Below are 17,606 nucleotides of genomic sequence, written 5' to 3'. Positions count from 1 at the left end.
AGGCACCACGCCCCTTGGGCAAGGCCGGGCTCCAGGGAACACCGCTGCCAGCAGGGAGCGTTGCTCAGGGCTGCCCAGCAAGAGGCTACTTTGAGTGTTCTGCACCAGGACCCCCGCCCAGCTTCCTGGATCTCCCTACCTCAATCTGCTTGTCCTGGAAGACCTTGTTGATGCTGGTGTTGAAGGCTGAGCCGGAGAACATGGAGGTGATGGGGTAGGTGAGGTCCAGAACCGTCTCAAACACGGAGTTCATGCTCTGCAGGAGGAGGGCGAGGGGTCACTCCGCGGGGGGCACGGCCCAGCACAAGCAGTGTGCGGAGTCCAGGCTCATGGGGACAGGCAGGGAGGATTGTCGGGGAGCCGGCAGCGAGCCTGAAGCTCACAGGACACTCACCCACTGCATGTGGCTGTGAAGCCGGCGGTGCCCTGGAGCAGCCCCTCCACTTGGCATGCCAGCCCCGGGATTGCTGGTGGGGGTGTGGCATGTCCTCCAGCCAAAGCACTGTGTGCCAACTAGCATGACGGCTTGTTACTGGGGATGTTGCGATTCCCACCGGAACCCCCCTGCTGCCCGAGCCTGCTGCATGCGCAGCAGAGGCTGCCGTGCCTAGCAGCACGATGCTGCGGCGCGCCATGGGGCTCTCCGCTCCAAGCCAAGCAGGCGTCCCAGGGCCAAAGGGAGGACAAACTGCCACAGCCTGCAGGCTTGCCTCTGAACCCACAGGGCAGAGCTGCACAGCACGGGCAGGGGGCAGAGACGCCTGCAGCAGAGAGAGCCTGGAGGGTCTCTAGGCCCCCTCAGGCAGAGTGAGCAGGCCCCAGTGCATGCCGTGACGCCCAGCTCCCAGTGCAGCCCTGGGCCTGGCTGCCAGCGGCTGTGGGGAAGGCTGGGTCACGGGATGGCAGCTCTGGGAGGGGCTGGTTTGGGGAGTTCTCCTGCTCCCACCCTCCCAAGTCTGGCCCTGCCCCACAGCACACCCACCCTGTGTCTGCCCCACCCCACAGCAGGCCTTGCCCCTCACCTTGGCCCATTCACGGGCACGCTGCTTGGTGCGCACAGCACTGCGCTCTTCAGCATAGAGAGCCCCGATGAAGGAGCCAATGGACGTGCCCCCGATCAGGTCAATAGGGATCCCGGCTTCCTCCATGGCCTTGATCACCCCGATGTGGGAGCAGCCCCTGGTGGGAAGGGCGGGGTCAGAGACCAATGGCAGGCAGGGAGCCTGTTCCAGGGCCCATCACACAGCCCCAAACTCTGCAACCTGCCACGCAGCTGCCATGCCTCCATCAGGCCAGGCGGTCTGCAGTGGTGCTCCCAGCATGCACTGCTCCGGGCAGGGTGCTGGGCAGCAGGGTCACTGTCCCAGCCCCAATCCCACGGCTCTTATTGAGAGGCAGTGTTCGTGTACCAGTAGGGACATGGGGCTGGGAGCTAGGATTCCTGGGTTCTATCCCCGGGTTTGTCCCCCCGGCCCGCTGTAAAGCTGGGGTTGTGGATGCCTACGGCCCCCCTTTGGGGGCTGGTTTGAGCCTGGGTGCAAAGGAGTGCCATGGGAATTCAGTGCCCCAGCCAGGCCCTGTCTGAGCCCCTACCTGGCCCCTCCTCCTCCCAGCACCAGGGCAATGCTGTTGCCGGTCAGGACCCGTGCCAGGCGGGAGAAGTCGCTGTGCCGGTCAGCATCCTTCTCGAAGACCTTCGCATACATCTCCCTCTGCAGGGCCAGGAGCAAGAGTCAGACCGGCTGCCACCCCCAAAGGCTAGCAACCCCCATACAGCACGCATTCACCCCCAGAGCCCACCCCACAGCAACTCCTTCCCACACACACAGCACCCTCCCACCCCCTTATAACAGGGAACCCCCTGGCTCTGTACCCCACACTCCAGAGAGGTCTGATGCCATCACAGACCTATGCCAGGCTGGCATCAGGCTCTGCCCAGGTTAATGCGATGGAAGGCAGCAGAGGCACCACAGGGACCAGACTGGCCTGGGGGGTCTTTTCTGAGACAGCAGCTCTGTGCCCACCCCCATGGGGTCTTGTCTTCCTTAGCACAGACAGCTTCGCCATGTGGCACCATGCTGCACCAGCCCAAAGGGTCCTGGGGATGAGAGGGACAGTACCAGCTTGTTGGGGCTCCGGCGGGAGAAGACACGGCGTGGGCACTTGATGTGAAGGTGTCCTGAGCACCAGCTGCGCATGTTGAGCCACTCAACGGTACGGGAGGGGCTGGGGCCGTCCTCCCGGTGCAGCAGAATCAGCTGCTTCAGGGCACGCACGGCTGTGTTCTCCAGCATCTGCTCCAACTGCAAGGGCAGAACAGGGGCCCCTAGAATGAGCCAACTCCCCGGTGGATTCCTAGAGCAGATCTTTTAGACCAGTGGCTCTCAATCTTTCCAAACTGCTGTACCCCATTCAAGCGACTAATTTGTCTTGCAAACCCCAAGTTTCACCTCACTTCAAATCTACTTCCTTACAAAATCAGACATAAAAATACAAAAGTGTCACAGCCACACTATTACTGAAAAATGGCTTCCTTTCTCATTTTTACCATATAATTATAAAATAAATCAACTGGAATATAAATACTGTGCTTACATTTCAGTGCGGAGTGTACAGAGCAGTATAAGCAAGTCATTGTCAGTATGAAATTTTAGTTTGTACTGACTTTGCTAGCGCTTTTATGTAGCCTGTTATAAAACTAGGCAAATATATACATGAGTTGATGTACCATGGGAAGACCTGTGTACTCCCAGGGGTACACGTATCCATATCCTGAATTAAACGAGGGCTCCAGGACTAGAAGCAGGAGCTGCTATGGCTGGAGCTGAGAGCCAGGCTCCCTGGCTGGGGTGGGAACTGGCTCCTCTCCTTGTGGGCCAGGCCAGCGCTGATGCTAGGTGCCACAGGGCAAAGCTCCAGGCCGGGTCCTGCAGTTGGTCAGTTGATAGTGTTGCCAATCCTCCCGGTTCCACCAGGAGTCTCCTGGAATCGGGCTCCATCTCCTGGAGGCTACTGAAGCCAAACCAGGAGATTTTAGGACGCTAAAAATCTGACCCCGTGACTCCAGGTTGGAGCACCCAGGGGAAATATTAGTGGGTGCTCTGCAATCACTGGCAGCCAAGCTCCCCTCACCCCACGCCCCACCTCCTCCTCCTCCTCCTCCGCCCCCTCCCCTGATCGTCCCTGCCACATCCCTGCTCCTTCGCCTACCTCCCAGCGCTTCCCACCTGGCCACCACCAAAGAGCGTTAGAACGCTGTGGGAGGAGGGGGAGGAGCGGGAACACGACGCGCTCAGGGGCGGAGGCGGGGAAGAGGCGGGGATTTAGAGAAGGAGTTGGAATGGGGGCAGGGCAGGGGTGGGGCCTCATGGAAGGGGTGGAGCATCCAAGGGAAAGAGGGGAAGTTGGTGCCTATGCACGTACCCCTGGTTGAGAACCACTGTTTTAGACAACCTCCCATCTTGAATTTAAAATGGCGAGTGATGGAGAATCCACTGCCACTGCTGATCAGTTGTTCCAATTGTTAATCACTCTGTCTGTCTCCTCTCTGACTTTGTCTAGCTTTAAGAAGAGCCCTGCAAAACTGCGGATATCCGCTTTATATCTGGGGATGTGGCTATCTGGGGACCATTTTCTGGCTTGCAGCTCAGATGCAGATAACAGATGCTGTTTCCGCGCAGGGCTCTGCAGAACATGCTAAGCCAAAGGGAGGGGCTGCCATCAGCCCTCAGGCTCCAGCTCAGCTCTCTCAATCATATAGGCCTAGCCCGCTGAGCATCCTGGGAGTTGTAGTCCCCAGCTTGCTTGGACAGAGGAGATAAACTACAGCTCCCAGAAGGGAGTGAGCCAAGCGCCATTTGAAAGAGGTGTGGTTGTACTTTAAATTAGCAAGTGGCAACTGCGGTGCTGTGAGAAGAGCAGCCTGTCTGTCCCGGCCGGGTCTGCGTGCGCTGGACCCGCCACGGCTGCATAGGGCTGTCCGAGCCACTGGGAGGGTGGCGCTGCACATGAGGGCTCAGGATTGTAGCCTCCCGCCCTGGAGTGGGGCAGGATGTAGGGTTGCCAACCCTCCAGGATTGGCCTGGAGTCTCCAGGAATGAAAGATTAATCTCTAATTAAAGATTATGTCATATGATGAAATCTCCAGGAATACATCCAACCAAAATTGGCAACCCTAGGCAGGAGGGGCAGCAGGGACAGAGCCATCGGCGGGGCAGTTGGGGTCGGGGACTTGGCACAGCCCTGTGTCACTGTTGCACGGTGACCTGTGAAGCTGTTAGTAGAGCCCTGGATATCCGTGGGTATCTGCAGATATCCCCATTCAGGGATGCAGAGATCCACGGACAATTTTTGCAGATCACGGATCGGATGCAGATATATATTTTTGTATCTGTGCAGGGCTGTAGCTTTAACTGTCAGCGACTGAATCACATTAGACCTTCCTCAGCTAGACTGATGATCCCAGTATCAAATATCTGTTCTCCAAGTAGGAACTGAGATCTAGTCACCTCTTAACCCTCTCTTTGTTATGCTAACTAGATAGAGCCCCATGAGTCTGACTCTAAGGTAGGTTTCTAATCTTTTCATCTCATGGCTCATCTCTGACCCCTCTCCAATTTATCCACATTCTTCCTGAATTGCAGGCTGCAGAGCTGGACACGGGATTCCAGTAGCAGCTGAACCAGTGCCAGATACAAGGTTAAACCTCCCTCCTCCTACTTGAGATTCTCCTACTTATGCATCCCAGGATCGCATTAGCTCTTCGGGCCACAGCATTATGCTGGGTGCTCATGTTCAGCTGATTGTCCACCACGATCCCCAAGTCTTTTTCAGAGTCCCTGCTTCCCAGGACAGGGCCCCCGACCCTGTCAGCACGGCCTACAGTCTTTGCTTGTAGATGTAGACATTTACACTAAGTCACATTAAAACACAGATTGTTTTTGCTTGTGTCCAGCTCACAAAGGGACCCTAATTTCTCTATCATCTGAGAGCGGGGACAGGGGAGCCCCAATGGTGCTTCCAGGCTGCACTCCACAGGCTGATGCAGCATCCCAGACCATGCTGGCCACCCCCTTGGGCTCAGGATGCAGCGTTCCCCTGGGCACGGTACAGCGGGCCCCAGCCTCACCTTGCCTAGGGCTGGCTCCTGGTCCCCGAGCCCAGCAATGAGGATGCAGTCAGCTTGGCGGATGCAGCGCACAGTCCAGGGCGTCAGTGTGCAGTCGGTCTGGTACAGCACAATGCGGTGGATGTCCTCCTGCTGCGCCAGCCAGCCTGACAGCCGGTACTCCTGGATGCTGCCAGGGAGAGGATGTCAGCAGGCAGCCCCCAGCTCTGTCCAGCCCCACTCCATTGCTCCAACCCCTGCTTCTGGCCCTCCTCCGAGCTCCCACCATGCAGCCCCCCCTTCCCTCTACCCCACTGCCAGATCCCAATGGGGACCTGTCCCCCAAGTTCCCAGCATGCAGTTCCCCAGCTGCACGCTCTGACAAAATGGGAGGTTTTTTGTATTATTTTTATGAAGCCCATATATGCCTCAGTTTCCCCTATATGCTGCATTGTTACCTAGTGGTGTGTGAGGAAGGTCTGTTTGCTCTCTGGCCAGGCTAAAAAACACAGGTGTGAACAGCTCCTAGCTCTCTGGGGCTCTAGATCCCACATCAGTTGAGCTCTTGAGAAGACAATGGCAAATCCAGTTGCCCAGACATGGATCCCTAGCAATCAACGACCCAGAGAGATACGGACTTCCCCTCTCGGCTGAGCTGCATCTCTCCAGATCGGGAACAGAAAACTGGGGGAGGGGAGATGGGGGTGTTAAGTGTGGGCTGTGGGAAGCAGTTGGGGGCACACCTGAACTGGGACAGAGCGATCAGAGGGACAGAGCTCTGGGCTCTGTGCTGACCAGGATGGACTCTGCTGCAACGTGCTTTTCTCTGTGCTAGCCAAGGACTTCCTTTGCTGTGTTCCAGCCAACTAATAAGCTCTTCTGTGTGACAGCGCTGGCTGGGTGTCCCTGCGGATGCTGGTGGAGGAGGAGCATTGCTCCCTGAGATCGTACAAGTCCCCCTCAGAGATCTGCCTCAGTTGGACTTGCTGAGTGAAGCTCCCAGTGTGAAGCAGGGGTGCTGAAGGCTCAGAGGTCCAGCCTAAGCAGGCGGTGAAGCTCTGTGACTTTGCCCTGGAGGAAGAGTGAGACCCCTATGGGGTCTGGCTCACTGAAGGGGTTCTCCCAGGGCCCGTGCCACACCCCTTCCAACAGGGATCCCCTTCTATTCCCCAGCAACCAGCAGGACACCCCATTCCAAGCTCCTAATGAGCAGCCCCCCAGCTACGTTCCCCACCACCCCCCACCCATTGCTCCAGCCCATCTCCAACAAGGATCCCCTGCTGCACCCTCTCCTGGAGAGGGCCCTGCTGTCAGCCAGCTAGACCCCACCTTCTGTGTCCCAATGGCATAAGCCCCATACCACAGCCCTGCAGGTGCCACGTGGTGGGGGGTCGTTTTATGGAGAACGAAGAGATTAGGGACTAGGAGCCAGCCCCTTCAGCCCACCTACCGCCTGTGCCAATCCCCTACCTGTCCAGCGCTGAGGCACCAAGCCGTGCTCGGATGATGTCACTGGTCAGAAGCAGGGTGGGACCTGGAAGAGTCAACAGGACTATCATGCTGGGCCTACACCCCAAGCATGACCAGATGGAGTGTGAGGCCCTGGCCCTCACTTACCTATGGTGTTGAGGGCATGTTCCAGCTCCAGCGTGAAGGCTGCCATGGGCACATCGTCACACACTGGCAGCACTGCCACCGTGGACAGGTTACTGGCTGGGTTGGTTAGCTCTGAGCTGGAGGCCACACCAAGACTGGAACCTGTGGGCAAGACAGAGTGACCGACCGTCTGAGGGGCCCAGAGGGCAAGACACCCACCAACCAAGAGTTCCCGGCCAATGGCAGCTGCAAAGTCAGTGTTTGGGGCACGGGCAGAGACCCCCGCGAGGGGCCGCAGGGACATGTTGTTGCTTCCGGGAGCAGTGCGGATCCAGGGCAGGTAGGAGCCTGCCTTACCCCCGCCAGACTTTTAGCGGCCTAAAATCTCCTGGTTTGGCTTCAGTAGCCTCCGGGAGATGGAGCCCAATTCCGGGAGATTCCTGGCGAAACCGGGAGGATTGGCAACCCTATCAACTGACCAACTGCAGGACCCGGCCTGGAGCTCTGCCCTGTGACACCTAGCATCAGCGCTGGCCTGGCCCACAAGGAGAGGAGCCAGTTCCCACCCCAGCCAGGGAGCCTGGCTCTCAGCCCCAGCCATAGCAGCTCCTGCTTCTAGTCCTGGAGCCCTGGTTTAATCCCCAGGGTGGGTCAGTCCCCAGCAGGTCTGCCAGTGGCTCCTCAGGTCTTGACTGTGGCTGGGGGAGGAGCGGGGAAATGCCAGCACCAAGCCACCTCCCCTGCATGGTGATGGAGTCACAGCTTCGAGCCCCGGCTAGGGACAGGGGCCCCCGCATGGCACGCTGGGGCCTCTGTAACCCTGACAGGCTGCACCCCCATTAGGGCAAGCTGCAATTTAACCCTCCCCCCAAAGCCCCTACCTGTGAAGGGCCCACACAGCTGCTGTAGGTTCCCAAGGATCTTCTGGCTCAGCAAATGGATCAGGCGGGTCACGACCTGTCAGGAACAGCAGCCAACCCAGGTCAGAGAAGAGGAGACCTGGGATGAGTGTGGAGCATGTGGAGAGGGACAGAACTCAGCCCAACCAGCCTCCCAGGAATCCCAGGGATGCTCTTGTCTGCCAGCCCACCCCTTAGGGCCCAGGCGTGTGTATGTGGTGGGGAGGAGAACAAGTGCCAGGACATCAGGGAGCAGGGCTCAGGGGCCTGCCCGGCTTGGACATTTCCTGGTGCAAGTGCGGGAGGAACCAACTGGGACAGAGCTCTTCTTGACCTGCTGCTCACAAACCGGGAAGAATTAGTAGGGGAAGCTAAAGTGGGATGGGAACCTGGGAGGCAGTGACCATGAGATGGTCGAGTTCAGGATCCTGACACAGGGAAGAAAGGAGAGCAGCAGAATACGGACCCTGGACTTCGGAAAAGCAGACTTTGACTCCCTCAGGGAACTGATGGGCAGGATCCCCTGGGAGAATAACATGAGGGGGAAAGGAGTCCAGGAGAGCTGGCTGTATTTTAAAGAATCCTTATTGAGGTTACAGGGACAAACCATCCCGATGTGTAGAAAGAAGAGTAAATATGGCAGCCGACCAGCTTGGCTTAACAGTGAAATCCTTGCTGATCTTAAACACAAAAGAAGCTTACAAGAAGTGGAAGATTGGACAAATGACCAGGGAGGAGTATAAAAATATTGCTCGGGCATGCAGGAGTGAAATCAGGAAGGTCCAAATCACACCTGGAGTTGCAGCTAGCAAGAGATGTTAAGAGTAACAAGAAGGGTTTCTTCAGGTATGTTAGCAACAAGAAGAAAGTCAAGGAAAGCGTGGGCCCCTTACTGAATGAGGGAGGCAACCTAGTGACAGAGGATGTGGAAAAAGCTAATGTACTCAATGCTTTTTTTGCCTCTGTCTTCACGAACAAGGTCAGCTCCTAGACTACTGCACTGGGCAGCACAGCATGTGGAGGAGGTGACTAGCCCTCTGTGGAGAAAGAAGTGGTTCGGGACTATTTAGAAAAGCTGGACGAGCACAAGTCCATGGGGCCGGATGCGCTGCATCCGAGAGTGCTAAAGGAGCTGGCGGATGTGACTGCAGAGCCGTTGGCCATTATCTTTGAAAACTCGTGGCCATCGGGGGAAGTCCCGGACGACTGGAAAAAGGCTAATGTAGTGTCCATCTTTAAAAAAGGGAAGAAGGAGGATCCGGGGAACTACAGGCCAGTCAGCATCACCTCAGTCCCTGGAAAAATCATGGAGCAGGTCCTCAAGGAATCAATTCTGAAGCACTTAGAGGAGAGGAAAGTGATCAGGAACAGTCAGCATGGATTCACCAAGGGCAAGTCTTGCCTGACTAATCTAATTGCCTTCTATGATTAGATAACTGGCTCTATGGATGAGGGGAAAGCGGTGGACGTGCTGTTCCTTGACTTTAGCAAAGCTTTTGACACTGTCTCCCACAGTATTCTTGCCAGCAAGTTAAAGAAGTATGGGCTGGATGAATGGACTATAAGGTGGATAGAAAGTTGGCTAGATTGTCGGGCTCAACGGGTAGTGATCAATGGCTCCATGTCTAGTTGGCAGCCGGTATCAAGTGGAGTGCCCCAAGGGTCAGTCCTTGGGCCGGTTTTGTTCAATATCTTCATAAATGATCTGGAGAATGTTGTGGATTGCACCCTCAGCAAGTTTGCAGATGACACTAAACTGGGAGGAGAGGTAGATACGCTGGAGGGTAGGGATAGGATACAGAGGGCCCTAGACAAATTAGAGGATTGGGCCAAAAGAAATCTGATGAGGTTCAACAAGGACAAGTGCAGAGCCCTGCACTTAGGATGGAAGAATCCCATGCACCGCTACAGACTAGGGACCGAATGGCTAGGCAGCAGTTCTGCAGAAAAGGACCTAGGGGTTACAGTGGACGAGAAGCTGGATATGAGTCAACAGTGTGCTGTTGTTGCCAAGAAGGCCAATGGCATTTTGGGATGTATAAGTAGGGGCACTGCCAGCAGATCGAGGGACGTGATCGTTCCCCTCTATTCGACATTGGTGAGGCCTCATCTGGAGTACTGTTGTCCACTTTTGGGCCCCACACTACAAGAAGGATGTGGAGAAATTGGAAAGAGTCCAGCGGAGGGCAACAAAAATTATTAGGGGACTGGAACACATGACTTATGAGGAGAGGCTGAGGGAACTGGGATTGTTCAGCCTGCGGAAGAGAAGAATGAGGGGGGATCTGATAGCTGCTTTCAACTACCTGAAAGGGGGTTCCAAAGAGGATGGATCTAGACTGTTCTCAGTGGTAGCTGATGACAGAACAAGGAGTAATGGTCTCAAGTTGCAGTGGGGAAGGTTTAGGTTGGATATTAGGAAAAACTTTTTCACTAGGAAGGTGGTGAAACACTGGAATGCGTTACCTAGGGAGGTGGTGGAATCTCCTTCCTTAGATATTTTTAAGGTCAGGCTTGACAAAGCCCTGGCTGGGATGATTTAGTTGGGGATTGGTCCTGCTTTGAGCAGGGGGTTGGACTAGGTGACCTACTGAGGTCCCTTCCAGCCTGATATTCTATGATTCTATGACATGGCACGGAGTGCAGTCTGCTCTGGAGGGACAGGTGTGAAACACCTCCTGCACCCCCTGGTGCCCAGAACCCAGCTACTCTTTTGCCCTGTGGGACTCAGGAAGGGGATGACCCAGGGAACAGAATGCTGGCGTTATCATGGCAGTGGGACGTGGGCACCAGAGCTCTCCCTTAATCAGTGCAGAGGCTAGACACAGCAAGAGGCTGGCAAATCCAGCCCAGGCTAAACCAAGATGTCCTCTGTCCCCTCATGCTTCCCAGGAACAACCGGAGCCAAATCACCATGCGGGGGCGGGACACAGCTGAGTAGGTCAGGCCACAGGTTCCACCCAGGGGACAGCCAGAACTGGAGAACACTGTGCGATTCAGAAACTCCAACCCCACTCCCTCATGAGGGGTGTGGGTGTTGCTCCCCCATGGCCTGGACAGAGAGAACAGCCCCATCCTGCTACAGAGATAGCCACACTCAGGTCTTCCCTGGCCAGTCACCATCCCTGAGCAGGGCTTCAGTGTGGCCCTGGCCTCAGCTTGCTGGGATGCTGGATGGGAACGGGCCTAGCCAGATCTGGAAGCTCATAGACGTAGCCTTTAAAACCAGAAGGGACCATCATGATCATAGTCTGACCTCTTGCATATTGCAGGCCACAGAACCTCACCCACCTATTCCTGTAATAGACCCCGAACCACTGGCTGAGTTACTGAAGTCCTCAAATTCTGATTTAAAGACTTCAAGTTACAGAGAATCCACCATTTACGCCTACAATGATGACATCTTCATCATCTGGACCCATGGGAAGGAGGCCTTTGAGGAATTCCACCTGTATTTCAACAATTTCCACCCCACCATCAACCTCAGCCTGGACCAGTCCACACAAGAGATCAACTTCCCAGACACTACAGTGCTAATAAGCGATGGTCACATAAACACCACCCTATACCGGAAACCTACTGACCGCTATACTTACCTACATGCCTCCAGCTTTCATCCAGACCACATCACACGATCCATTGTCTACAGCCAAGCTCTAAGATACAACCGCATTTGCTCCAATCCCTCAGACAGAGACAAACACCTATAGGATCTCTATCAAGCTTTCTTAAAACTATAATACCCACCTGGGGAAGCGAAGAAACAGACTGACAGAGCCAGAAGGGTACCCAGACGTCACCTACTACAGGACAGGCCCAACAAAGAAAGTAACAGAACGCCACTAGCCATCACTTACAGCCCCCAGCTAAAAACCTCTCCAGTGCATCATCAAGGATCTACAACCTATCCTGAAGGACGATCCCTCACTCTCACAGACCTTGGGAGACAGGCCAGTCCTCGCTTACAGACAGCCCCCCAACCTGAAGCAAACACTCACCAGCAACTGCACACCACACAACAAAAACACTAACCCAGGAACCAAACCGTGCAACAAACCCCGGTGCCAGCTCTATCCGCATAGCTATTCAAGGGACACCACCATAGGACTTAACCACGCATTGCTCCACTTCCCGCCACCGGTGAGTGCGGGGGCATCCTTTCCCCAACCTTACCGGCAGCGGGAAGCGGAGCGACATGGCTGGGAGCTGGCGGAGTGGAGCAGGCTGGGCCAGGTTGCTCCACTTCCCACTGCTGCCAGTGAGTGTGGGGTTGCTGGGGGAAGAGGGGGAATGGGGGTGGGCCGGGGGTGGAGCAGGGGGGAAAAGGTAATAGGTGGGGCGGAGGGAGTTGTCCAGGGCCCCACACCCCCCTAGGGATGGCCCTGCCCCTTGCAGTTGGGGGGAGGGGGCGGGGGCGGCCGAGGGATAGGCTAGTCGCCGGGGCTGGTGTTGCCGCGTATGATGTCCTACTTAGCTGCGTATGCCTAGGGACAGCCCTGTTGCCTGGGATGCAGGCTTCAGAGAGCTTCTGAACTTTGACAAAGTAATTCCAGGCCTCCTCCGCATTCAGATCCTTGGGGTTCTTCAGTCCAGCCCATGTCCCTAATTCCCTTCATTATTTAAAGTTTGCCCTTTTGAAATCAAGGCCCCTCGGTGCGGACCGATTTTTGTTTATCCTTCCATGTAGTTTAAACTGCTTTAGCTCATGATCACTTGAATCAAAGTTATCTCCTGCAACCAGCTCTTCTACGAGGGCCTCACTGCTCACCAGTACCAAATCTAAAATGACACCACCTCGTGTAGGTTCAGGGACTGTTTGAAGAAATCTGTCAGCTATCACATCCAGGAAAACCTGGGCCCTGCTGTTATTAGTAGCACTTGTCCTCCAATTTATCTCTGGAAAGTTAAAAAGTCTCCCATAATCACACAATTCCCAGTAGTATTTAATCAAAAACATTAAAGAGGTCTTTATCCAGATCGGATCCTGGGGGTCTGTAGCACATCCCAAGCACTGTCCCAGGGGAACCTCTGGTAGCTTCTTCCCCAGAATGATTTTGGCCCAGACAGACTCGGTCTTCTCCATTCCATCACTTCTAATTTCTTTACAGTCTACTCATCATTAACTCCTCCACCTTTGCCTTTGTTTCTGTCTTTCCGGAACAGCACACACCCTTCAATCCCTGAACTCCAGTCATGCCTATTCCACCAGGTTTCTGTTATCCCTACAGCGTCTGGTTTCACTTTCTGCACCAGTAGCTCTAGTTCCTCCATTTTGTTACCCAGCCTTCTTGCATTGGTGTACAGGCATCTTCATTGCTGCTGCTTGGCTTCACCCACATTCCTCGCCCAATTGGGTTCAGTCATTCTGCTTCCAGTATCGCCTTCCTGAATGGTATCAGCACTGTCCCTCCTCTAAATGTCCATTCTCCTACCCACTGCTGGTCCCTTCTCCATTGCTGTGTCCTCTCTTTCTTGATTTTCCTCCAGGTCAATATTAGAATCAGACATGGAGATTACATGAGCATCTCCCAACCTCTCCTGTGAGTTCCTAGTTTAAAGCTCTTTTAACCAGTTGTACCAACTCCATCCCAAAAGGCTATTTCCCTCCCCACTCAGGTTTCGGTCCATCCCATGAGAACAGTCCTCTGCTCATCAATGCCTCCCAGCAGTCAAACATCCCAAAGCCCTCCTCCTAGCACCACTGCCTGAGCCCTCTATTGATCATCTAATCTTGTCTTGCCTTCACTCTCCTCCTCTAGAGAGGGGAGAATCCCACTGAAGATCACCGGAGCCTCCATTTCCTTAAGCATCTTCCCCAGCCTGGCACAGTCTCCCTTGATATGAGAATCTAGGTGTCATTTGTTCCCACATGAAGGACAATCAGTGGATTCTTTCCTGCTCCCATTAGGATCCTCTTCAGCCTCAGATTCACAACCTGAATCCTAGCTCTTGGCAGACAGCTCACCCCTCTGTGCTCCAGATCAGCTCTGGTGACAGGCCTGTCTGTTCTTCTTAGTAGGGGAGTCCCCAGTCATGTAGACCTGCCTCCTCGTGGCGGTGGTGTGATTCTCAGGCCTAGCTCTTGAGCAGTTGTCTCCCCGAGAGGACAGAGCTCCTGCATCACCACAACTTGCCCCCACCCTGGCCTGCCCTTGCCTGGACAGCAGCACCCACAGCATGGCCAGCTGAGGCACTGGGATGGGCTGTTTCCTGCAGGGAAGGATGGCACCCACCCTGCCCCGGTACCTGGGGGTATCTGCGCTTAATGTTGTTCAGGGTGCCCTCGGGCAGCTTGGCCAGCTCTGTGTCTCTCACAGCATGGACGGTGGTGGCTCGGGGCTGCCGGGTCAGGGCTTCCACCTAGAGAAGAGCACACAGGCCACATTACAGACCGGGGAGGGGAGCCCTTTGCCCTCCCAGCCAAGGGCTGCCTGGCATCACAGAGAGAGGCACCTGGAGAGGTACAGAACCCAGGCGTCTTGGCTCTCTGTTCTAACCCACTAGCCCTCCCTGAGCTGGGAAGAGAACCCAGGAGTCCAGATGCCCAGCCCCACTCTCCTCACTCTAGCCTGGAGACTCCTCTGCCAGTCTCCAATACTAGGCCAAGCCATGTCCCAGGAGCAGTCAGCAGTGTGAGAGCATAAGGGACAGTCGCTGGCTGGAGATGGAGTGCCACTTGCTAGCAGCAGAGGGTGATGATCTGCCTAGCACCCAAGCCAGGAGGATCTGGAGAAGCAGGGAATGGACACTGTGCCCCATGGCTGCACCCTTGGAGCAGCCTGGCCCGCGACTTGCAGCTACTCATCATCACAACAAGCTTAAGGGGGCCCCACCTATCCACCCCACCCTGCTAGAGGGGCCCACCCACCACCCCAGCGCTGTCTGCAGAGACTGGCCCCATCCCCTTGGCGGGAGAGTGCAGGGCAGTGATAGGGTGAGGTCAGGTGGGGACATCCCCACCCCAGCAGTGCCCTGGGAGGAAACTCACCACTCCAATGAGGTCCCCACGACCGTACTCCCCGACCAGCTCCTTCTTGCCGCTGCCTTTCTGGATGACAGAGCGCAGGCGCCCATTCAGCACAATGTAGGTGCAGTCCGACTTGTCGCCCTGCCTGGAGAGCACATGCAGCAAGCGGTGAATCAGCCAGCTGAGCCAGTGCCTGCCCCAGGGAGAGCACCCCCTACAGGCTGGGCTGGGAGAGCACATGCAATGAGCGGCGGGTCTGGATGCTGAGCCAGTGTCTGCCCCAGGGAGAGCGCATGCAATGAGCGGTAAGTCTGAGAGCCCCAGCTGGCACCCGCCCTGGGCTGAGATGCCCCCATCCCCAGAGCACCAGGGGTGCTCTCAATCCAACACCTGCAGCCAGGAAGGGGTTGAAGTCAGGTCAGCCCAGGTGAAAACCTGAGTCCCCTGGAGGGGTCACAGGCACCTGGGCAGTTCTCGCCTGGCCCCTCTGGAAACAGCACGGCTGCTGGCCTGGACAGCGCCTGCCCAGGGCGCTGGGATGCCTGAGTCATTTTTGCTGCAGGAAGGGCATGGATGAGGCTGAGAGTAACGGGTGCCCATTACCCTGGCGCGGAAGGGGTTAAGCACAGCAGGAAGAGTTGGTCCCAGCTGTGCCCTGGGCTAGGAGGAGAAGCTGAGATTCCCCAACCAGGGTCTCCCAGCATCCCCCTAGCACAGGCCTCACTCACCTGTACAAGGCCCGTCCGGCCTCCACTGCCATCCAGTCGATGGCAAAGTCCATCTGGCGCACGAATGGGGACATGCGGGCTGCCACAGTATGGGCAACACTGAGCACCACACTGGGCTGTTCCCGCATGATCCTGGGGAGAGAGCAGGTAGCTCGTCAGTGCACAGGTGGCCCCATTGCTGCCAGTGTGCTGCTGACTGCAGCCGCCCCATCCCTGAGTCACCCCACCTCCTCTGGAACAGAGCCATCCAAGAAAACATCCAGGCCCAGGCAACAGGTGCACAATTGGAGGATTGGAGGATTGGGACATGGGGCCTTTCCCCTCTAGGGGGCGGCAGCTCCAATCCAGCCCAGGGCAGGGGACTGGCTGGTTTATGGGGTGGGGAATGGGACACAGTGCCTTTCCCCTCTAGGTGGCACTGCCCCAATCTGGCCCAGGGCAGGGCCACCAGTCTAGATGGAAGTGGGGTGGGAGGTGGGCAGAGCCTGCCCACAGGATGAGGAGGGGAAGGGGGACACCTACTCGTAGAAGTCCGACTTGGAGATCTTGAGGAAGGTGCAGTCACGGTTGGCCTTGATGGTGAAGATGAGGGGCTCCCCGGTCAGCACAGCCAGCTGGCCCACCATCTCGCCGGGCTGCGTCAGGAAGAGGCACACATCCTCCGCTTTGTCGATCATGCGCTGGTAGACGTGTAGGCAGCCCCACAGCACGAAGTGAAGGCTGACGTCCTGTTGGTGGGTGGGGTGGAGGATAGAGAGGAATGTCAGCCCGAGCCCCAGGGTGAGGGGCAGGCCTGCCCCCAAGGTGCACACCCACAGATAGGCTGCCAGGAGACCTGGGGGACAGCCTACAGCTCCGGCTGAGCCTGAACTCTCTGGAGCACCCCACTAACCTCGGCAGAGCCACAGTCCAGCATAAATTCCCCCAGCTCCATGGAAACCAACCCTCCCCATTCCAGCTGTGCAGGGGTTTAATGCTTCCTAGGCCTAAGTCCCAGCACCCAAGGGGGAGGGAAGGGGGGGGGGGCTGCCATCCCACCTGCCCAGTAGGCATGCAACCCTCGGGGCGGGGGGAGGGGTTGCGCACAGGGAACTCCTGCCGAGGGTGCTGTAATGGGGTAACAAGGTGCAAAGGAAAGGGATGGGGTGCTCGGGGCAGGACACTTGGGGGCAGCAGCCCCTGGATCCATTTGGTAAGAGCTGAAGGGAAGGCTCTCACTCCCCATGGGAGAGGACAGAGGGGAACTGGGGGAATGGGACTCCAGTGCGCCACAGTCATAGGTGCCGACTCTGTGGGTGCTCTGGGGCTGGAGCACCCACGGGGAAAAATTAGTGGGTGCTCTGCACCCACCGGCAGCCAAGCTTCCCTCCCTGCCCCACCTCACCTCCACCTCTGCCTCCGCCTCCTCCCCGAGCGCGTTGCGTCCCCGCTCCTCTGCCTACCTCCCAGTGTTTGCTGCCGCAAAACAGCTGTTTCGCAGCGTAACAAAGCTCCAGGAGGGAGGGGGAGGAGCGGGAACGTGGTGCACTTAGGGGAAGAGGTGGGGGTTGGCAGGGGATTTGGAGAAGGGGTTGGAACGGGGCAGGGAGGGGGTGGAGTCAGGGCGGGGCCAGGTGCAGAGGGGGGCAGCACCCATCAGCACCAGCAGAAGTCAGCACCTATGGCCGCAGTGCCATTGACCTCCACAAGGAGGGACTCAGTGTGAGAGGCTGAGGAAGCAGCAAAACCCTGTGATGCTGGCAGACCAGGTGCCAGCTCATGCCAAGGCCCCCAGGCCTCACTGAACACTGACAAATGCAGAGCCGGGAACCAGGCTGGCTCACCAGTCTGTTCGCACTGTTAGAATAGATGTGAAGTTGATGAGAACGTGTTTGGTGTTTAGCAATGCTGAAATGCTTGTAGGATGTTGATCTCACTTATCACATCACTGGAGCCCATGGTGTAAAGTTACATCAAGGAGAGTGATCACTTAAGATGAGCTAATACCAGCAGGAGAGCTGGGGGTGGGGGGGGGGGAGAAGGACACACCTTTTGTAGTGATAATCAAGGTGGGCCATTTCCAGCAGTTGACAAGAACGTCTGAGGAACAGTGGGGGGTGGAGGGGGGGAATAAACATGGAGAAACAGTTTTACTTTGTGTAATGACCCATCCACTCCCAGTCTTTATTCAAGCCTAAGTTAACTGTATCCAGTTTGCAAATTAAATTCCAATTCAGCAGTCTCTCGGAGTCTGTTTTTGAAGTTTTTTGTTGAAGAATTGCAACTTTTAGGTCTGTAATCGAGTGACCAAAGAGATTGAATGGCCACCT

General features: G+C 56.3%; 1 protein-coding gene across 11 annotated transcripts in view; it reads right to left on the bottom strand.

Moving 5' to 3' along the window:
- Positions 1–17,606, bottom strand: part of LOC102937381 (patatin-like phospholipase domain-containing protein 6) — a 56,005-nt gene that overhangs the window by 11,712 nt on the left and 26,687 nt on the right. For all 11 annotated transcript variants that reach the window (XM_043532965.1, XM_037883835.2, XM_037883831.1 and 8 more), the window contains exons 17-28: positions 15,820–16,025; positions 15,298–15,429; positions 14,591–14,714; positions 13,849–13,962; positions 7,585–7,660; positions 6,725–6,865; positions 6,578–6,641; positions 5,129–5,297; positions 2,121–2,303; positions 1,594–1,712; positions 1,023–1,179; positions 140–256 (exon numbers count right to left, since the gene is read on the bottom strand). In XM_043532965.1, coding sequence (XP_043388900.1) covers positions 140–256; positions 1,023–1,179; positions 1,594–1,712; positions 2,121–2,303; positions 5,129–5,297; positions 6,578–6,641; positions 6,725–6,865; positions 7,585–7,660; positions 13,849–13,962; positions 14,591–14,714; positions 15,298–15,429; positions 15,820–16,025 — 1,602 coding nt within the window. The remainder of the gene's footprint in view (positions 1–139; positions 257–1,022; positions 1,180–1,593; positions 1,713–2,120; positions 2,304–5,128; positions 5,298–6,577; positions 6,642–6,724; positions 6,866–7,584; positions 7,661–13,848; positions 13,963–14,590; positions 14,715–15,297; positions 15,430–15,819; positions 16,026–17,606) is intronic.

This window comes from Chelonia mydas, chromosome 20 (genome assembly GCF_015237465.2).
Source record: "Chelonia mydas isolate rCheMyd1 chromosome 20, rCheMyd1.pri.v2, whole genome shotgun sequence".
NCBI lineage: Eukaryota > Metazoa > Chordata > Testudines > Cheloniidae > Chelonia > Chelonia mydas.
This window is presented reverse-complemented; position numbering and strand designations above follow the sequence as displayed.